This window comes from Myotis lucifugus, unplaced genomic scaffold, assembly GCF_000147115.1.
Source record: "Myotis lucifugus unplaced genomic scaffold, Myoluc2.0 scaffold_94, whole genome shotgun sequence".
NCBI classification, from domain to species: Eukaryota; Metazoa; Chordata; class Mammalia; order Chiroptera; family Vespertilionidae; genus Myotis; species Myotis lucifugus.
In genome coordinates this window covers 387,495-409,825 of record NW_005871142.1, presented here as the reverse complement: position 1 = coordinate 409,825, position 22,331 = coordinate 387,495, and the positions used below count along the sequence as shown (strand labels likewise).

The following is a 22,331-nucleotide window of genomic DNA, read 5'->3' as shown; positions in this document are numbered from 1 at the left end:
CTTAGAAACTTGACCCGACTGAAAAGAAGTAAGAAATGGTGGACCTTGAAAATGACTTCAGCCCTAGCCGGTTTGGCTCAGTGGATAGAGCGTTGGCCTGTGGAGCAAAGGGTCGATTCCAGTCAAGGGCACATGCCCGGGTTGTGGGCTCAATCCCCAGTAGGGCCGTGCAGGAGGCAGCCAGTCAATGATTCTCTCTCATTATTGATGTTTCTATCTCTCTCTCCCTCTCCCTTCCTCTCTGAAATTAATAAAAATATATTTTTTAAAAATGACTTCAGGTTTTCTCACTGAGCAGAATATAGTCAAACACTGCTGCAGTTAAATATTTCACCCTTTGTTCTCCCTAAGTGATCTACAATAATAATCTGCTCCATGTTGACATTTACTGCTGTGTTGCTGACAATTACCTAAAAGAGAAGTTGGGGTGCTTCACTGGGCTGGATAAAGTTTAGCTACATCAGAAAGCAGGTCTAATTAAGCAAGTTTATTCTATATGTATAAAAGGCTAAGTTGACTCGCGTATGCCCGATACATATAAAGCTCTCGCTGGCACCAATCACACGCGTCTGTTTCGTTCTGTCATTGTCGATCGTGAATTTGGTTGACACTTCTATTATAGAGAAAGGGCGAAAAGCGATATTAAAATATTTCTTCTAATTAATTTCCCCTCAGTATGCACGAATCTGTGTACCGGGCCACTAGTGTATGTATAATTACACAATGTTATTTAAGAGAACTGTAATCATTCAATGAGATTCATAGATTTATAAGAAAATGTTGAAGGTATGTTTCACAAATATGTATGTTGTATGCTATTTTTCCACAGTAACAAATTAATACCAGTAGGAGTATTTTACCAAGGCAAATGCATATTTTTTTTATCTTTAAAAAGTTATCTTTTATTTTATTTTATTTTTTTTAATATATTTTATTGATTTTTTACAGAGAGGAAGGGAGAGGGATAGAGAGCCAGAAACATTGATGAGAGAGAAACATCGATCAGCTGCCTCCTGCACGCCCCCCACTGGGAATGTGCCTGCAACCAAGGTACATGCCCTTGACCGGAATTGAACCCGGGACCCCTCAGTCCGCAGGTGGACGCTCTATCCACTGAGCCAAACCGGTTCTGGCTAAAAAGTTATCTTTTAAATAAAATTAATGTGAGGAATTTAAAATGTTAACTTTAAAAAACTGATATGATTTTTCTTCATCCTGTATATTTAATAGGAAACCGAAAGTAAACTTTTACAGTTTCCAAAATTATTCTCTTTCCATTTAGAAAAAATTAGTACATAGAAAAAAAGCTTATTTCTTTTTAAAAATATATATATATTTTTATTGATTTCAGAGAGGAAAGGAGAGGGAGAGAGAGAGAGAGAGAGAGAGAGAGAGAGAGAGAGAGAGAGAGAAACATCAATGATGAGAGAGACTCATTGATTGGCCACCCCGTGCATGCCCTCTACTGGGGATTGAGCCTGCAACCCAAGCGAGTGCTCTTGACCTGAATCGAACTCGGGACCCTTCAGTTCTCAGGCCGACACTCTCCACTGAGCCAAACCAGCTAAGAAAGCTTATTTGTTAATCTGTAGAATAAGTTTTAATAATAAACATAAATTTATTAAGTACATTGTGGGTTTTTTTGTTTGTTTTTTTAATATATTTTATTGATTTTTTTACAGAGAGGAAGGGAGAGGGATAGAGAGTTAGAAACATCGATGAGAGAGAAACATCGATCAGCTGCCTCCTGCACACCTCCTACTGGAAATGTGCCTGCAACCAAGGTACATGCCCTTGACCAGAATTGAACCTGGGACCTTTCAGTCCACAGGCTGATGCTCTATCCACTGAGCCAAACCAGTTAGGGCAAGTACATTGTTTTAAACATTACATACTTTTAGAAGTTAAGTTATCCAACCCTTCATAATGTCTTTATTAGCATAATAAATTTAAAAGACTTTGCACAGGATTTTCTTTTATAGAAAACATTAAGAAAAATTTGATATTTTATAAAATCGATGAAATAAAATGATGCCTTCATTTTTAAGAACTCATTGCTTTAAATCAATTTCTTTGCCTTTGCTTTCTATTTCTGACCATAATGGTTGAGATATTGGCAGAAGTTTATGGGGGCAGGGGCTAGGGATAGCCACCATCTGAATTTTGGTCCCTTGCTTTGTGGATTCTGAGAGAATTTTTGTTTCCAGATGTTTAAGGAAATCCTTGTTCAGTCATTTGCCCAAAAATATCTGTTTTAACATGAAATTAGGAGGCATGCAAGGAAACCAAAATCATGGAAAAATAGCAATTAATAGAAACTGTCTTTAAGGAAGTCCAGGCATTGTACTGATTAAACAAAGAAGAAAGTTGGAAGATGTTGGAGTTCATCAAAATTAAAAACTTTTATCAAAAGACACTGTAAAGAAAGTGAAAAGATAAACCACAGAATGAAAGTAAAGTAAATATTTGCAAATCATATATCTAATAGAGGTTTAGTACCCAAATATAAAAAACTTTTATGACTCAACAATAAAAAGACAATTAACCCAATTTTTAAAAAAATAGACAAAAGACTTGAATAGATATTTCTCCACAAAAGATATGCAAGTGACCAATGTCATTAGTGATTAGGGAAGTGTAAAGATATCATTTCACACCCACTAGGATAGCTATAATAAAAATAAAATTGCAAAACTGAAAGTAACTTTTGGTTAGGTGGAGAAATTGGCATGCTTGTACATTGTGGTGAGAATTTAAGATGGTACAACCATTATGGGAGACAGTTTGGCAGTTTCTCAAAAAGTTAAGAGAGTTATAGTATGGCCTAGTAGTTCCACTCCTAAGTATATATTTAAGAGAATTGAAAACATGTTCACACAAAAAATTTGCATTTAAGTGTTTACAACAGTATTATTGATAAATAGCCCCCAAATGGAAAAACTTAAATGACCATTCACTGATGATTACCTAAACAAAATGTGGTATATCAAACAATGGAAATTTAACCATAAAAAAGGACAATAAAATTGTTGAAATCCCCATCCTTTCTTAACAAGAGAAAGATTTCAATTGTCATTTAAATGAAAAGAGAAAATTGAAAACTTCTTTCAGAGAACTGCAGGTGTCTGAAACTCTTGTTTGAGAAAAATTTGTCAGCCATAGTCTATGTTACCCATTGCGACACTGGACCCTTGAGAAACATTTTCTTTTTTAAAAAAATTCATCTGTCAAAGTGACCAGTTATTAGAGTTGTTTATTAACTGTTACTTATTTTTCAAATTACATTTTTCTCAGCTGAATCTGGGAGATGAATAACAAATTTCTCATGTGGAAATGTATAAATCAACTGAAATACAAAGCACTGACCTATTTCTTCAGCCTCCCCTATTTGGTTTAGTCTGGTCCATTTGAACCGAGATAGATGTGGTTTCTAGTTCCTAAAACTGCTCTCTAGAGATTGCATGAGATTGGGTATAATTTAGCAAGCCTTTTTAAATCAAGAGGGTACTTTTACTTGGAAACCTTACCTCTTTTTAAAAGGTGATATGCAAATTGGTTTCCTGAAACCAACATTTCTTAATGAACCTTATTTAAGTACCCTAACTGCCAAATATAAAACCATTCCACAAAAAGAGCAGCTATAATAGTTTCCACTCATCGGAGGTTTTGCATTCCACTATCTGTTTGTTGTTTTGTAAATAGAAAGCAGTTCATACCAGAATCATCAGCAAATTGTTGGTGACTCTCTCCCAGCTTCTTACTATTGGCTATTAATTTTGGTGGCCGGCCTGTCTGGCTGCTCTTGAATTGTTGTCTGATGTCTCCTGAGTCCCAGAATCTTAGATAATTTTAGCAAATATCAATAGCCAGTAGTCTGAAGGTAGTTCAGTATGGAGAATCTCCTTTTAAATCCAGATTTATTTGTTGCTCAAAATTATCCAGCCTATGAGATTATATTATTTATGTTTACAGTTGTAAGCACAACTGTAACAGGTCTTTGTGTCTCCATAGAACTATGAAATATAGTAGGCAGTTTCTGCAAAATAGTAGTTACTTACTTTTTCAAAATTAGAAGAGTTGTTCTCTAATTTCTAGACCAGGAAGGTCAGGGTGTGGTGTTTTTTTCCCCCCATTGGAAACAGGGGAACAAGGATTTCAATTGTAGGAAGAATTTATAGAGCATTATGAAAGATTCCAGAAAAGATTTAACCATAAAAAAATCTTAAATATCCTTTAAAAGTTTTAAATGTTGTATTAGTGACATAACTTAATCACTTAAAATTTATCATCCATCTTAGCATCTGTATCTTTTAGGCATTATGTTAGATATTGGATATACAGTAAAAAGATCTAGTAATTGGCTTTGAGTTTGCAATCTAGAAGAGAAGAGAAACAAGAGAATTGTAATTTATAGCACACTATAGTAAGAAATACATGTCCAGGAGTATTTTGAGAGCAAGTAGAATTCCAGATGAGTAAATTCTCAGATGGATATACTAATGCCTTTGAAAGTGGAGAAGATGGACAGGTAGGGAAATGGCCTCTGAACATGAAGTAGGAGTTAGCTAACTCTTTTTTTTTTTTAATGTTTTTATTGATTTCAGAGAGAAGAAGGGAGAGGGGGAGAGAGAGAGAAATATCAATTGGCTGCCTCCTGCATGCCTCCCATTGAGAATCAAGCCCACAAGCCAGGCATATGCCTTGACCAGGAATCGAACTGTAACCTCCTGGTTCATGGGTTGATGCTCAACCACTTAGCCACACTGGCTGGGCTAACTCTTTTCTTTTAGATTTTAGCAAACTCTGAAGTCTTATCTTCCATTTTCTTCCCTGTTCATTATTTTCTTCACTGTTCTATTTCTACTTTTTTTAAAAATATATTTTATTGATTTTTTACAGAGAGGAAGGGAGAGGGATAGAAAGTTAGAAACATCAATGAGAGAGAAACATCGATCAGCTGCCTCCTGCACACCCCCTACTGGGGATGTGCCCCCAACCAAGGTACATGCCCTTGACAGGATTCGAACCTGGGACCCTTCAGTCTGCAGGCCGACGCTTCCCTGTTCATTATTTTCTTCACTGTTCTATTTCTACTTTTGTTGAAAAGTTTAGAGTTGACGCTTTTTCATTATTATATATTTATTGCATAATTTAATTTTTTGTATTAATAAATTTTAAAATATTTACATTTTATTTCTGTGTGAAAATCAAATTAAGTGGCTTCTTTGCTTTGTGATATTTGGTTAACCTCATTTATATTTCTATGGATCTTTTCTTTTTAATCCTCACCTGAGGGTATTTTTCCCATAGATCTTTAGAGAAAGAGTGGAAAGGAGGTGGTAGGGAGGGAGGGAAGGAGAGAGAGAGGTACATGCCCTTTACTGGGAATTGAACCCATGACCCTTCAGTCCTTGGGCCAACCCTCTATCCACTGAGCCAAACTGGTCAGAGCTTTCTATGGATCTTAATCAGAAAAGAAGGTAGCAGTCTTAATTACAGTAATGTGTTACTTAGCTGGATATTGTTTAATGTTGGGATTTCAGAATTAATGCTAATAAAACCATGTTGGGTCTTTCAACATTTTTAAAAAATATGTTTTTATTGATTTCAACCTGGCTTCATGGCTCAGTGGTTGAGCATCAACCTATGAACCAGGAGGTTAGGGTTTGAATCCTGGTCAGGGCACATGCCCAGGTTGCAGGCTTAATCCCCAGTGTGGGGCGTGCAGGAGGCAATGATTCTCTCTCATCATTGATGTTTCTATTTCTCTCTCCCTCTTTCTTCCTCTCTGAAATTAATAAAAATATTTTTCAAAGTTAAAAATAAAAATTAAAATAAATATAAAAATAATTTCTCTGACTCTCACTTATACATTGAGTTTTTACAGTTACATATAAGTGTTAAAAAAATCTCAGTATCTCTTTTATTCTAACAATATTTTTATCCTGATTGATCTCTATGATTTCACAAAGGATTATTAATTTTATTTAACAGATACAGAAAAAAAGTTTAGAAACACTAAGTAGCTGGTGATTACTGTGGTTTTGTATAGATGTAGGTGTCTTTATGTTGGCTGTAATAATCTATGCATTGATTACAATGACTACAATGTTTAGATATTTTCTAACATAAGGGAGCTCCGTCCTCCCTGTGGTTGGCAAGTTCATTAGGATAGATTTCTTGTTGTTGTCCTTTCTTTTTAGGTGTGAAGTTTTTCAACATGAGTGGCCTCGGGGACAGTTCATCCGACCCTGCTAACCCAGACTCACATAAGAGAAAAGGATCTCCATGTGACACACTGGCATCAAGGTAGGAACACTCTTTTCTTGGTCTATTTCTGGCAGAGCCGCTTTATCATTTTCATTGCCACTTTAAAGCTTTTGTTTCATCTACTCCAAGTTCACTGGCCTTCTTTGACTCCTGCATACTTACCAGGTTCTCTTCCTTCCTCAGCTCCCTTATAATGCTACTCCCTCAGTCCAGCTTGCTCCCTCTAGATTTCCCGTAGTCATCACATAGACATTCTACGATGCCAGCTTAGGCATTACTTCCTCAAAGGAAACCTTCTCTTTCTTCCTTAACTATTACATCAAATGTCTACCATTCATGTATCTCTCTCACATATTTTTATAGCTTTGATCCATAATTTCAGATTTTACTAGTGTGTGTGATTATTTCATGAATCCCTGGCTTTTCCACTGCAAACTAATACGTCCTTTAACTTGATAATTTCACTTTAACTTTATACCTTTGAAAGAGCTGGGTTTTTTTTCCTTTCAGGAAACCAGTCTTTCCCTACCACTTATCTGAATTTGCTCTCCATTTTATCCCTAGTTCCTAACACAGTGTTTGGCTTATATTTAGTAAATCATGAAGAGCATATGTAGACCTCAGGTATGGCCAGCCCTGTGTATAGTCGCCCTGGATAGGAGAGTTCCTCAGTAATTGTTGGGGTGAGATGTCTTGTGTCTCCTTCCTGTTACCTCTTCTCCATTCTTTAACTATTCTAAGAGAATGAGGATTAAAGTGCTAATCTTAAAATGGTGGGTAGCTGTGCCTTCTGCTTGTTCAACATTTCCAATTCAACTCAACAAGTGTTTATGAAATGCCTGCTTTTCAACTGGCACCATGTGGGTGATGTTATAAGGATATATGTGAAGTGTGACACATGTTTTCTGTCTTCAAGAAGCTTACCAATCTGGTCATGCCAATCATTCTTAAACCCTTCTGGGCTTCCCCTGGCCCTGAAAAAAATAATCATAATCAGAGTGATGATAACAGATAACATTGATCGAGCTAATAGTGTATGCCAGGAACTCTGCCCAGTATTTTATATATGTCATTGTCTTAATCCTCACAAAAGCCTAGGAGGTAATGTCATTATCCCTGTTTTACAGATAAGAAAACTGAAGCTTAGAGAAATTAAGTGACATGTCCAGGGTTACATAGCTAGTAAATGACAGAGGAAGTTTGAACTTGTACTTTTAAGTAATATATCATGCCTTTTATCATGGCACGAAAGAGCCCTTGTGGTCTGGCCAGGACCTCATCTCTTGCCCTTTTGGGTTCTTACATCTGTAGGTCAGCCATGTTGAACTACTTATAGGTCCTTTGACTTGATATTTTCACTCTCACTTTATACCTTTGAAAGAGCTGGGATTTTTTTCTTTCAGGAAACCAATCTTTCCCTACCACTAGGTCTAGATATCTCATTCCTAGGTCTAGGAGCCATCTGTATGCCCTTCTCCAGTATTACAGTCTTGTCAACATAGTATGATAATGGCCTGTCTCCTTCTCTGTTTTCTGGCTAATTGGAGGCTAAGTCTAACTTACTCCTGGATATAGTACATGATTATCTGGCACATAATGAGTATAGGAGCATTTGTTGAAAAAACTAGTAAATTGAAGAAAAAAAGATACACGAGAAGTTAACTCATAGTAGCATTAACTAGCATGTATGCAATATAAATGGAAATGAAGTGGGTTAGTGAGAGGAGAATGTAGGTGGCCCAAAGTAATAAAGAAAGCCTTCTTTTCCATTAGGTAGAATTTTTTGTCATCTCCACCCCTCCTTCAATTTTGACTTTATTTTAATATATCTACTCTCATTTTCTATCCTCGCTTATTAGTTGCTTCATTTTGTGGTGATTTTCCTAGTATAATTTTCAGGTCATTTTGTAGACACTTCATTATTTCATTACTTTTAGCTTCTCGCTTCCTCTGTCACCTCTCTGTCTGCCTACCGTGCCCATTCTATCAACTTTCTTTTTACCCTACAGTAGTTTCAAGCACTTCAGTTTTACACAAAATTTAAAGTAAAAAACAAATTTGGGAGCCTCACCAAGTGAATCCAATTTACTTGTGTTGAAATGTAAACCCATAGATTTAAACAGATTAGTTCAGACTATAGACTGAATATACTAATAAGTCTAATATTAATTAGTTTCTCTAACATAAAAAGCAGATGTGCTTCAAAACACTATCAGGTTGCTCAGCTGGAGTTCTCTAAAGCCTGTATATATCAAAATGTAGGTTATTCATTCTTTTCATGCCTACTTGTCAATGCCTTGGTGTGAAACTTGTCAAAATCTTGCTGTAAGTACTAACAGTGGACGTTGTAAGAGTTTTACTAAGTAAAATGGGACTAATTCCTTAATAATGTAAGATTAAAAAGACAAAGACAGAATGGAATATATAGTTTTAAAGTTTGATTTTGTTTTGAGATGTGTACCATTTAGTGGTATTTTGTTTTATGTAAGTACATTTGATGATTTGACTTGGTTCTTTTCGACTTACTAAGTTGTTATGTAAATGCTATCACCTTTATAGTCTTTAAAATTAAAATAAATGGCATTTTAATTGTTGCCAAATATGAGCTTTTTAACAACTGCTCTTTCCCTTTTTTCACCTTTTTTTCCTACCATTTTTATATGCAGCCAAATGATTTTGACTGCTGCTTATAAAACAAAGAGCTGCTTATGACCAGTCTCTCATTCTTTTAAATTGATAATAGAAAAATTCATTTCCAAGTAATACTTCATTGTCTTTATCTTACATAAAGCAAGTTGCCTGATGACTTGGCTAAGTAACCCAGGGGTAAAGACTGGAAAACAAAAATGAGCAATACAGTCATTCAGCACATTTGAGTGAATGTAAAGTGCTGGCTGTTTCCGCTGTTATCTTTTGTTCTCATTATTTTGCTTTAAGATAATTTGAGTTTGACTTTATTAAATTTATAAGACCTTATAAGTAGATGGTTTTTTTATTTTTTAATTGAATCTATTTTTAAAACAAAGTTGTATACTAAAGACATTGTTCTCTATACCTTAGTTTCTAATCATTGATTTATTATCCTTTTTATTTTACTTCTTAGATGGGTACTTTTTTCTTTTTGATGAGGACCAACTATAGTCTATTCATTATAAGAATCAAGAGTTTATCAGATTTCTTATTATAACTTATTTGAACTCTTTATAGTCTACCCTGCTTAATTTATAACAAATTTATTTGAAAATTCAGATTTTCTATCTCAAGGCGTTACTTAGAAGGGAATATAATTACAAATGCAGGTAGTATATATACTGTTTGCTTCCTTTTAATATCTGTATTCATTGTTATTGAAATAGTCAATGAATATACATTGCTGAGGAAATTCATCTGTGACAGCAGCCATTCTCTTTATGTATTTTAGCTAGAATTGGCTTCTGTTTTGGTATTTTGTGGTATCCGTTTTTTAGATGTGAATTTACCAGTAAATTGTTTTCTGAATCTGGTTTTATATTCTTTATAAAAATAGGAATCTCTCTAAATGTGTAAACATTAAGTACTCAATCAGAGAAGGAAATGTAGTGGTGGAAATGTACACTTACTGAATTTTCTTTGTGTAACAGCACTGAAAAGAGGCGCAGGGAGCAAGAAAATAAATACTTAGAAGAGCTAGCTGAGTTATTGTCTGCAAACATCAGTGACATTGACAGCTTGAGTGTAAAACCAGACAAATGCAAGATTTTGAAGAAGACAGTCGATCAAATACAGCTAATGAAAAGGATGGAACAAGGTAAAAAAGCAACCCGTGGTCCTGGATGATGTTGCTAAGTGGTTAGAGCATCCGCGTGCAACCGAAGGGTCTCAAGTTCGATCCCCGGTCAAGGCAACATACCTGGGTTGCAGGTTCGATTCTTGGCTGCGTGTGAGAAGCAACTAATTGAAGTGTCTCTCTCACATCGATGTTTCTCTCTGTCTCTCCCTTTCCCTTCCACTCTCTCTAAAAAGCAATGGAAGAAATATCCTTGGATGAGGATTAACAAAAAACAAACAAAACATGGCTTAGTAATTAAAGATACTGACAATATGTGATTTTATTTTTTTATTATAAAGAAGTTGCATTGAACTTCGTAATTTTATTAAAGAAACATTTTTGTTTAGATTCACTTTATTTTAGAATGTAAATCTGAGAGCCTTCTTTTTATAAGAAAGTGGCTTATTAGAAACTGGTTGTCTTGGGAGGTTATGGGACCCAGTACCAGGGCGTAGCGCCAGGGGACACAAATAGTGGTGTGAGATCTGAGGCTCTGACAGGAGTTGAAAGACAATAACTCAATGATGGGAGAATCCTTCCATCTGAATAATGAGCCTCTTTCTGCCTGGATTCTGGGAAAGCCCCGATGTATTTTTATGATTTATATACTATCTGTGTTTATTAGGGACCCCCACACCAGAAAATCCCTGGGCTGCCTACCAGAAGCAAAAGCAAAACACGTTGGAGAAACACTCCCACACCTGGCCACATGGGATTCCCAAAGAAAGAGTGCTTCTGAGGGATTGTATTCTAAAAACTGATATAATATATGAGGGAATAACCTATAGTGAGTAAGAGCACACATAACCAACAGAAGGACTAGACCCAAAAGAATTTCAGATTAATAGAAGCGGTGTGAAAAGACTATAAACAAATATGTTTAAAATGATTAAAGTGATATGATTTTAAGATTTTAGAAGTTGGAAAATGGCTAGTAGTGACAACTTATTTAGCAAACAGCAGAAACGGGTATGGTGAGCCTGTGAAGGGGAGAGCCAACAAGAGGCATATGGCCCCTTCCCTGCTCAGTCGACTCAAAACCCTGACAGCCTGGCTCACGTCCCTAAGTTGAAGGTGGGAGGGTTCCCGTGGGGAAATTGAGCATCCAAAGGAACAGCGCATAAACACTGACAGTTGCGAACGATCCCCACATGAAAAAAACCAGCTCCTTGCCTTGCCCCCACTCTTCACACAGCTGCCAGTCAGCACTTCAGTTTACCACTCTTTAATCTGAATAAAAATCTAAATACTTGGGGAAAGCCTATAATATAAAAGAGAACAAACAGAAAAAAGTAACTCAGAGAAAGCAGAGACAACACAGAGAGCAGAAGAAAACTTAAAACCAAACAGTCCCTTAGAGACAAAAGGAAAACTATTTTATCCGTGAAGCAAGAACAAAATGCTATAAAATGAAACATTCAAAATAAAAATAAATAACCTAATTAAAAATGGGCAGGCAAATAGACATTGATCCAAAGAAGACATATAGATGACCAATAAGCACATGAAAAACATTGCTCAATGTCATAGCCATCAGAGAATGCAATCAAAACCACACTTTACACCCACAAAACAATAATATGGTGTTCATGAAATCATACATATGTAGTTTAAGTATTAAATCATGCTTGGGAATTATTATTGTGACCTCACAATACTGAAGAGGAGGAATGGTGGCAGAGCTTCACTCTATTTGTAGCATTGTGTTAATTTAAAAGGAAAGGCCTGAAGCAAATACTGTTAACATCAGTGAAAAATGAATGGTTACTATGTGAATGTATGCCATGTCATTTTCTGTATTTTTTGGAATATTTAAAACATTGCATTTTTTAAAGTAAAAAAACGAATTGCAATCCTCGATAATACTATATTTGGCTTTTGGTGAACTAATTCATCTGACAGATTAGAAACTTTTATTTAAGTATGATGCTGCTTTAAGATAATGGATGGATTTTTCAACATCATCACACAAAAGAATTTCAAAGCACTCTAGCAGTTAGTTTTACTACCAATCAGATCATCATGACATGAGTGTGAAAGGTTAGTTGTTCATGCAGACTCCCAAAAGGAAAAATCATATCTTCACTTTCTCTTCAGTGGCAATTGATCAGAAAAGAAAAAAAAATGACAAAAGTAATTATTCTTTTACAATTTATCCATTTCTTAAATTTTTTGGTGTAGACTTTTTAAAAGGCTATAGAATTATACCATTTTTCTCACTGTTGGAACACTGGACTTTGTAGGTCAGAATTCAAGTCCTCCTAGTGCCACTAATTAGTTACTACATTATTTGGAATGCATTACTTAACCTTTGTGACCCTCAATTTTATCTTCTATAAAACAAGTATAATTAAGACTAAATGTGAAAGTGCCTAGGTCAGCAATTTTCTACCGATGTGCCACAAAAATTTTTAAAACATGCAATACCTGTTAGTACTAGTTAGGGGTTCTAACCCTTTCCCCCTTAGATTACCAAATAAAAAAAAATGACAGCAGTCAACACAATAGTAACCATCCAGTGTGAATGTTTCAAAATCATACCTATTTTTTTTTGGCAAAAAATGTATTTGGTGTGCTGCAGAATTTTAGTAATTAGTTTATGTGTGCCATGAGATGAAAAAGGTTGAAAATCACTGGCCTAGATAATAAATATATATTTTATTTGTACCTGAAATTAGGTGAGTCTGTGTCTTCTTAAACTTGTCATTATAGAAATAAGCCCATTTTGGATGTGTGACTTTTTGGTTCTTTATTATAGAGAAATCAACAGCTGATGATGAAGTACAGAAGTCGGACATCTCATCGAGTAGTCAAGGAGTGATAGAAAAGGAGTCCTTGGGACCTCTTCTTTTGGAGGTAGCTGTTCTCACTGACGCAGAAAGTCAGCCAGTTTGGGTCTTTTTCTTCTTTTGTCTCTTATAACCAGTTAATAAATTATAAAACAAATTAAAGTTTTAAAGAACTTGAATACTTATTTTGGGAACTATTTTGACAGTTGTTACTGTTTCACAATTAAATGTTAATAATGATCATAAGACATTTTCATGAAGGCATTCTAAATAGTGAGATGGAAAACTAAAGCCTACCGAATAGCTTTGCCATTTATTTCTGTGGTGGTTAGGACTAGTTGGGAAACTAAAGCAGAATTCTTTAGCTAGCTAGTGCTATCTATGTGCCTACTATAGAATTTCGTCTTTGAATAAGGGATGCCTCATTTTTTGCAGTAGGTGTTTTCCTGAAAAGTTTTCTGACTAAAAATTGGTTAATTGTTTATGCAAACAGTCTAAGAGAATGTACTATTTTAACAACCTTCTATCAAGTTTTTTAAAGTAAAGAACTTTTAAATGGAATTACTCTGTAATTGCTGTGTAATTTCACTCCTGTTTTTTCTATTTAATCTTTACTCCCTCTATTCTCAACACAGATGTTTCGTTTCCAAGTGTGCTCATCACCATAAATGTTCACTCTCATACATGAATGTTTAAAAATATATGTATGTGTATGTACACACTTATTCCCCACAGTGTATACTCTTCTATCTCTAGCCCTAATTTTAGCATGTATTATATTACATATATAAAGTAGAGATATAGCTAGACATAAAATTGATTATTCTTTCCTTATCCTACCTCAAGGCCCTTTTTTTCTGGTGAAGTGTTTCTAACAAACATGTATGGGTCTCTTTATTTTCTAACTTCTTCATACATATTTTCCTCTTGCCCTATTTCTGTGTCTTTGCATTAACCATAATTCCTTCTACCAACACTGCTGATGTGAGAACATTCTCAAAACTCAATTCTTGCTTTTCTGGTTCCAGAAATATTATGTATTCTCTTTGCTTCACCTTTCATCTCTAAAGAGATGACACCAAAATATATACTTCTTGCTTTAACCTCTTCCCATACTCCATTTCTGTACTTTTTACAGGCTGCTAAACATTTTTGACTCTCGTATTAGCAACTTCTTCTCCCCTCAAAATTTAAATTCTTTATTTCTCCTCCATGTTAGACAGTACTTTATAACATTAGACTATTGGTTGTAATGATTTTTATTAGGGAATGAGCACATACTGTTTAGAACTGTGAAATACAGAAGGCATTGGATACTGGCTAGAAGCTTCTCTCTGAGCCAGTGCATGCATACACATGTAAGTGGGAGAGGAGGAAGCTACCACACGTGATGGACTCTGATTTTTTTTTTAATGTTTTATTGATTTTCTACAGAGAGGAAGGGAGAGGGATAGAGAGTTAGAAACATCGATGAGAGAGAAACATCGATCAGCTGCCTCCTGCACGCCCCCCACTGGGGATGTGCCCACAACCAAGGTACATGCCCTTGACCGGAATCGAACCTGGGACCTTTGAGTCCACAGGCCGACGCTCTATCCACTGAGCCAAACCGGTTCTGGCTGATTTTTTTTATTATATTCTTTTCACAAGCCATTAAACGCGACTGCAGTTCAGAAACAGTGTTGTAACAAGTATAGTAAAAATTTTAATGGTAGAATCTAAGTGGTGAATATATAGATGTTCACTACAAAATTCTTTCAACTTTGCTATATTTTGAAAATTTTTAATATAAGCTGTTAGAGGAAAATAAGTTAAAGAAAGAAAAGTACTTTAGGCTCATTTCCCGCTTCTACCCCCATCTTCCCCCTGCTTGGTCCCTGTCACTGTCCCGCTACTTGGTTCCACGTAGGCCCTTCCCGGAGACCTGCTCCAGCCTAGCGCTTACTGCTCATCTCTGCTCCTCTGCAGGGTGTTAGTAGATGAGTCTTGTCATATCTTCTAATTTTTCTATGGGAGTTCTACCTGCCTTCTTGGTGCCCTGAGTTTAAAACTAACCTAAGAATCTTCTGTCTCCTTTCATTTCTTTAAATACTCATTAAATTTATCTTGTTCATATAATGTCATTTGAGATCATGAATAAATATAAGGTATAGAGGGCCTCGAGGTTTCTGGAGTTCCTGTAGGAAAATGTCATCATTTCAATCCTAGTTCCACACGTTCTTCAGAAACCACAGAGATCAACAAGGAGAGCAAATAGATGGTCCACAAGCTGAGTGCAGCACAACTGCAGACAGAATACTGCTACTGCTACTTTAATTTATGTAAACATTTGTTATTGCTGCATGAGAAAGGTCCCCAACACTTTAAAATGAACAGAAATGACAGCAAAACATCCACTCAAAACTACAAGAAAACAAAGTAAGGTGTTTTTTTTTAGCTGATGAAATTATTACCCTGAAAACCACTATGAATCAAAGGGAAATTGTAACACAACATTACACACGGATTAAATGTCATTAGGCAAGCATTTTCAACTGTGAAAACAGAACAACAAATTAGAAATTTCAAAAACTCAGAGATATATTTAGGTTCTTGACTCTAACGAGCAAATAATAATTTTTATTTATGAGCTATAGATACACGAAACAGACTGTATAATAGAATTACTAACTTTTACTGACTTCAGAGTTGCCTTCATGGACAGCCTTTTCTATTCCTCTTCTCTATTCTCCAACCCCATCCTCGTTGCCTTAAACTTTGTAGAGTCTGATCCAGTGAAGCCAAGAAGAAGTGGTAAAAAGCCACCATGAGATTGTCCATTGCATCATCTAGGCTGCAGTCTAGTGCTGCACTGTTTAGTAAGTTAGCCACTAGCCACACGTGGCTATTCACAATTAAATCAAATAACAAATTCAGAGCTTCAGTCACAGGAGCCACTAAAGTGCTCAGTGCCTGCATGTGGTTAGTGCCTACTGTATTGCAGGTACAGAATACTCCAGTGTTGCAGGAAGTTCTTGTTTTACAGTATTGATCTGGAGGGGACTTGCTCATCTAGAAGATCTGCACATCTAAACGTGTCCGAACATCCACCATAATATGAGAAATTCTCACCCCACAACTTGTCTCCCCACCACCATTTTAAAACATAAAATTTAAAAAGTAACATGGATTAAGAATGAAGGTATTAAAAAAAGAATGAAGTTATTGGAAGTACTTCCCCCACATTTAAAGAGACAGTGGTATTAGAATTTATTATTTAACAAATACCTGTTGGCCCATGGTAAATACTCATCAGTACAGGCATTTTTAAATTTTTTTTATTGATTAAGTTATTACATATGTGTCCTTATCCCCACATTACCCCCCATCCTCCCCACTCATGCCCTCACCCCCCTGTTGTCTGTGTCCATTGGTTAGGCCTATATGCATGCATACAGTCCTTTGATTGATCTCTCCCCCTTACCTCCACCCTCCCCTACCTTCCCTCTGAGGTTTGAAGGTCTGATCGATGTTTCTCTATCTCTGGATCTGTTTTTGTTCATCAGTTTGTGTTGTTCATTATATTCCATAAATGAGTGAGATCATGCTATATTTATTTTTCTCTGACTGGCTTATTTCACTTAGCATAATGCTCTCTGGTCCCATCCATGCTGTTGCAAATGGTAAGAACTTCTTTTTTACCGCAGTGTAGTATTCCGTTGTGTAGATGTACCACAGTTTTTTAATCCACTCATCTACTGATCCCACTTCTAGGACTATATCCCAAGAAACTAGAAACACCAATTAGAAAGGATATATGCACCCCTATGTTCATAGCAGCCCAATTCACCATAGCTAAGGTTTAGTACAGGCATTTTTTTAAGCCCCTCATTTCCACTGCTCCTTGTTGTCTAAATTCTGTTGCCTCCTATTCAGAGCTCTGTGTTACCTGGCTCTAATGCTTCTTATTTCCCCCTGGACCCCAAGAAAAGTTCTGGTCTTGTCTCAGGGTCTCCCTACATCTTGCATGTGCATCCACGCTTCCTTACCTTGCTTTTTCCCATCCCTGCATTGCTGTGTGCCTCTTGGCACATTTGACTACCCATTCCCTCTTCCTTAAAGCTCTTCCCGTGGCATCTTTTATAGAACGATCACCTCTCTTCTCTGGCTGTTCCTTAACCTCTGTCTCACATTTCTCTTTCTTTGCCTTCCTCTTACGTTAGCATTCTCCAGAGTTCTGACCTTGACTCTTACTTTTTTTTTTTTTTAAATTCTGTGTGCATTTCCTGGGAAGTTTGGGATCTACGTCTATGTCTATATGATGTACTGGTGTGTATGTGTGCACATGTATATGTGTATATAAAACATCAGTTAGGCCCTAGCTGGTTTGGCTCAGTGAATAGAGCATTGGACTGTAGACTGGCAGGTCCCGGGTTCGATTCCAGCCAAGGGCACATGCTCCGATTGTGGGCTCGATCCCTAGTAGGGGCGTGCAGGAGGCAGCCAATCAATGATGCTCTCTCATCATTGATGTTTCTATTTCTCTCTCCCTCTCCCTCTCTGAAATCAATAAAAATATATTAAAAACAAAAAACATCAGTTAGGATTCTCTGGATTCCAAGCAAAAGACAACAATTCGGACGAAATTAAGTAAATGTGAATTAATTGGAATGCTGTTTGGAAATCACAGAACCATGCTTGAAAATAGGATGAAAACAAAATCTCTTTAGGAGGCTAGAAAGCCAAAACTATTCAAGTAGACTCTGAGAAAGACCTATCTGGGCTGCACCCTGCTGCTAGAACGAATGTATTCCAGCCAAGTTCCGTCTTTTCGTCATTCCCTGCAAGGTGCACAGTGAGGCAGGCGGAGGTCTCCCAATGGCCTGATTAGGAATCCCACGAGATTTCATTTAATGGGGAACAAGTAACTCCCCAAAGGAAACCAGATATTCTGTGAAAGGAGAAAAGATGACGGTCGTTAAAAACAAATAAACAGAAAACCCCACACAGATGATACGTGTACTTCTAAATCGAAATGATCTCTCTTCAGAGCATCCCTTTCATGATATCCTGCTGCCCTTTGAACATCTTTATCTGAATGTTCCTCAGTCATTTCAAATGTAATATTTCTAAAACTAAATTTATAATCCTTCCTTTTAACTTCTGTTTATAAAAAGAAAACGTTAAAAAAGGAAAAGACTAGATCCCCCCCCCGAGTCCCTTAGGGAAAGGCACTTATCTACCAGGACCCTAAAATCATTAGTGAAGAATCACCCCAAATGTGTGTTCCCATAGGTGCTGCAGGTGACCAGGTGCCATTTGTTCCGCTTCTGTCAAATTCTCGGCTTCCACTGCCATCGCCTTCATTCAGGCTCTTATTTGAACTGGACTATTGCAATAGCATTGCAACTGAGTTCCTTGCTTCCCAGCGCCACACCACACCCACTGCCAGAAAGATCTTTGCAAAAGTATATTATGTCACTCTCCCATAAAAATGGTGCCTTCAAGAAGATCTCCGTTGCCTTTGGGACTAATTCCTTATTTTTGTTGTTGCTTTTCCTTGAAGCTTTAAAAAAAAATTTTTTTTTACTGTTAAATATAACACATATATTACAAGTGCATACAAAGTGATTTTTTTAACCTCTGAGCTGTTTCCTCTGTTTTGAATGTCCTTTCACCTCTCATTCACCTGAGTTACAAAATTAAATGTTTTATTATTTGGAAAAAATCTGCTAGGTAGCATATTATCATTACCACTTGTCTCATAGAAAAGGTCAACAAATTGGGACACGTGTCTCTCTTAAAAAGAAAATTAGCAGCCCCATAAACATTGTTAGACAGCTCTTCTAAGAATTTGTCACAGATAACCAGCAAACGCCTATGTGATACAAAGGATTTGCCTCTTACAAGATCCTGTAAATGTTCTATTTTTTTAAAGGTCTTGTTTTTATTGCTCATATACATTCTATAGCAAGTAAACTGCAATATATTTCAGTAAATGGAAGGATTATAAATAAGTAAGGGGCCACCATCCACCTCTGTATTCTGGATCTTCTCTTGGGATTCCACAGTTTGTGATATGTGACTGTCAGTACTGAATGAGGTACCAGGGTGTCGTTATGTATATTAAGCTTAATTTCTTCCTCATGTTTTGAATTACACTATAAGGGGAGGTTCTAACTTTTTACTACACCCCTGTGGGTTTTCTGTTCCCCTTGGGGCCGTACATCTGCTTCTGGAGGCCGTGGCTCTATCTCTGTGATTTGGGCCTCCCGTGCACTGCCACTCTCTCCCCTCTGCCTAGACTGTTCTTCTCTCTTCCTCTTCCCCTCCTTGGCTGTTCCTTTTATAACTAAGGTAGGGGTCTGTAAGGAGCTTTCTTTGCCCCCCCCCCCCATTAAGTATCCTTCTTCGTCCATAGAATAGTCTGTGTATGTCTCTGACACTGCATTCATCACTGGAATTTATTATGTTTATGTCTCTCACTTTACCATAAGTTCCTTAAGGGCAGAAATGAGTGCATAGGTCAGTCACTTCAGATCTGCTACCATAAAATGTCTCTCTAAGGGGGGATGAGGACACACTTGTAATACCTTAACCAATAAAGAAATTTAAAAAAAATGTCTCTCTAAGGAAGAAAGTTGACATATTCATTTATGCCTACTTGAAACATTAGTGTACTGTTTAAAAATCCTGTCCTGTCCACAGAGAGCACGCAATAGGAAATCTTCTATTCAGCCCTCACTCCTTTTTTTTTTTAACTTGACATATATTGCTGACCTCTTTTTCAATACAGAAGTATACAGTATATGTTTGTTTTTCTTTTTATCTTTTAACCTCCCAACCTCTTAACCCCCCCACCCCCGCTTTTTTTTTGGTGTTGCAGGCTTTGGATGGATTTTTCTTTGTTGTGAACTGTGAAGGGAGAATTGTATTTGTGTCAGAGAATGTGACCAGCTACTTGGGTTACAATCAGGAAGAATTAATGAATACCAGTGTCTACAGCATACTGCATGTGGGGGATCATGCTGAATTTGTGAAGAATCTGCTACCAAAATCACTAGGTACAAAGAAATGTATTTTTTAAAAGAATATGAACTCCCTGTAGCTTCTCTTTATGTAAATATATTATTTACCTAAATATAAAATATAATAATATACTAGTATTATAAATACATGGTATTATTCTAAGAAATGTATGTTATCATATATTAAAATATTGTAAAATTTAGTTTCAGTCTGAGATGTAAATATGAAGAGGGAATGCCATCAAATAGCTGATGGAGGCTTTCAGCCTCTTCCTCCAGATTGTGCCACGGGATTGTGATGGTAATGGGAGGCCGAGCAGAAGCGTCAGCTTGAAATTCCCTTTGTTTTCCATTTTTATTTTGTCCAAGAAAGAGAGAAATGAGTATCCCTCCCACCACCCTGCTCAAAGAGAAAAAGGGAGGAAGGGAAGAAAGAAGGGAAAGGGAAGGAGGGAGGAGGGATATACTATCATATTATGTACTTATTAAAATCAACATTTTTGGATGTAAGTGGTTTCAGCTCAGGAGTTCTAAGAATGATTGGACGGGTCGTTAAGTGACAAAGGAGCCTAGCTTAGAGAATGGATAGGGTCTGATTTCTAGCCTTTCTGCTCCATTCACCGAGCCATGTGCATATTGCTCCAAAACTGGAGGGAGGACCTTGGCTAGAAATTCTATGTGACTAAACCAAACATGCAAATAAAATGTTATCCATAGCTCTTTATTTTTTACATTGTTTACTTATTTCTTCTTTGAAAAGAGTAGTAACTGAGGACCTGAAATGATTGTTTTTATTAATATCCCTAGTCCGATATGTGAATTGTCCATGGATCTTATGTGTCTCGTTATTTTAGAGTGTAAATGACTTTAGAGATAATATTGTGGATTCCTTTATTTTAAAGATGAGGCAAAGATTAAGTAATTAACCCAAACCTCACCACTAGCTGTAGCAGAACCAAGACTCCTTACTCCAGTGTAGGTTTGTGTCCAGGATTCCCTCTTAACAGCTATAGAGTGATGAGATTGTAAAAAAGAAAGAGGGTCAGTAGAAATGGTGACCTGCCAAACAGAAACAGAAATTCTTTTTTGAAATGTACAGACACAAAAAAAAAAAGAAGAAAGAAAGAAATGTACAGACATCTTTTCTAGAATTCTAGATTCAATTTTCTTTTACTGAATCAGGTGACATTTCTGTTTTAATGGTCATTTTTTATGTAATAACTTACTGATTACTCACAATATTCAGAGTATTATATAAACTGTGGAAAAATAGTTATAAGAAACAAAGGTTGTTCTCTATCTACTCTAAATATTTTATTTAATCACAGACTCCTGTGAGAAACTTTGAATCCAAAAAGGTGCACAAGCCCATCCTTAAAAGTTCACGCCTGCCAGGTTAAAACTCCTGCTTGACAATGGACCTAAGGTTTTCAGTCATTTTTTATTGCCAGACTACAACTGGAAACAAAATGGAAAAGCTTGTTAACTGCTGTTAAATTTGAGTAGAAGAGCTAGTAAACTATTAATTTGTAATTTTTGTCTCTGTATATAAAGAATGCTAATGAATTAGGGTACTTGTAAGGCCTTACCGTTGAGAGAGGAAATCCTATACAGTCTCTTAGAAATTTTACAATTTTCAAATTGGTAGACATTTACATTTGCTAAGGAAGATAAGTATTCTGTTGCCTCAGGATAACATTAGATCTGATGAGGTCTGTCTGTCTTTTAATCTGAGTACCTAATTAAATAGATGGCTAAATGTGTCTTTTGTATCTTCAGATTTTGTACTTTTTCACTTATTCAGGGATATAATCAATTTCTCTTCCGCAGTAAATGGAGTTCCTTGGCCTCAAGAGGCAACACGACGAAATAGCCATACCTTTAACTGCAGGATGCTAATTCACCCTCCAGATGAGCCAGGCACTGAGAACCCAGAAGCTTGCCAGCGGTATGAAGTAATGCAGTGTTTCACAGTGTCACAGCCAAAATCAATTCAAGAAGATGGAGAAGGTAAAACAAAGGGTGACTTTAAGGTTTTTAGTTGCTTTTTCCATGGCTTTCAGGAATAGGGAGGTAATTGATTATAAAAACTGCCTTCTTAAGATAGTATTTTTGGTTACTGTATTATATATCATAATGGCTGTTCAACTTGCTATGCATTTCTTAATTTTTAAGAAAAAAAATTGCTAACATCTATAATCACCCCTTTAAAATGCCCCCAATTTCTCAATTTTAAGCTGGCATTCCTAGTAAAATGTCAAATTCGTACCAACTTGCTGCCTAGAAATAAGAGATGTCGCTAACTCCTGCCAGTTGGAAACGTACCAGATGCAGCAGGCTGTTGAACAGCTCTGATTTTTTTTGAGTTTCAAGTTTAGAGTGCAGGGAACATTGGAGAATAGAGTTAGATTTTTGAGGCTATACAAGGTAATTTATAAAGAGAAGGCTTATGAACAG

The 22,331-nt window shown here is 36.4% G+C and overlaps 1 protein-coding gene across 8 annotated transcripts in view; it reads left to right on the top strand.

Annotated features, from left to right (window-relative positions):
• Positions 1-22,331, top strand: part of NCOA1 (nuclear receptor coactivator 1) — a 115,607-nt gene that overhangs the window by 37,301 nt on the left and 55,975 nt on the right. For all 8 annotated transcript variants that reach the window (XR_002830013.1, XR_002830014.1, XM_006091697.3 and 5 more), the window contains 5 exons: positions 6,204-6,309; positions 9,891-10,057; positions 12,837-12,934; positions 19,733-19,910; positions 21,705-21,884. Coding sequence is in view for 6 of the 8 variants with exons in the window: in XM_006091697.3 (XP_006091759.1) it covers positions 6,221-6,309; positions 9,891-10,057; positions 12,837-12,934; positions 19,733-19,910; positions 21,705-21,884 (712 nt within the window). In the remaining 2 variants the exon portion in view is untranslated. The remainder of the gene's footprint in view (positions 1-6,203; positions 6,310-9,890; positions 10,058-12,836; positions 12,935-19,732; positions 19,911-21,704; positions 21,885-22,331) is intronic.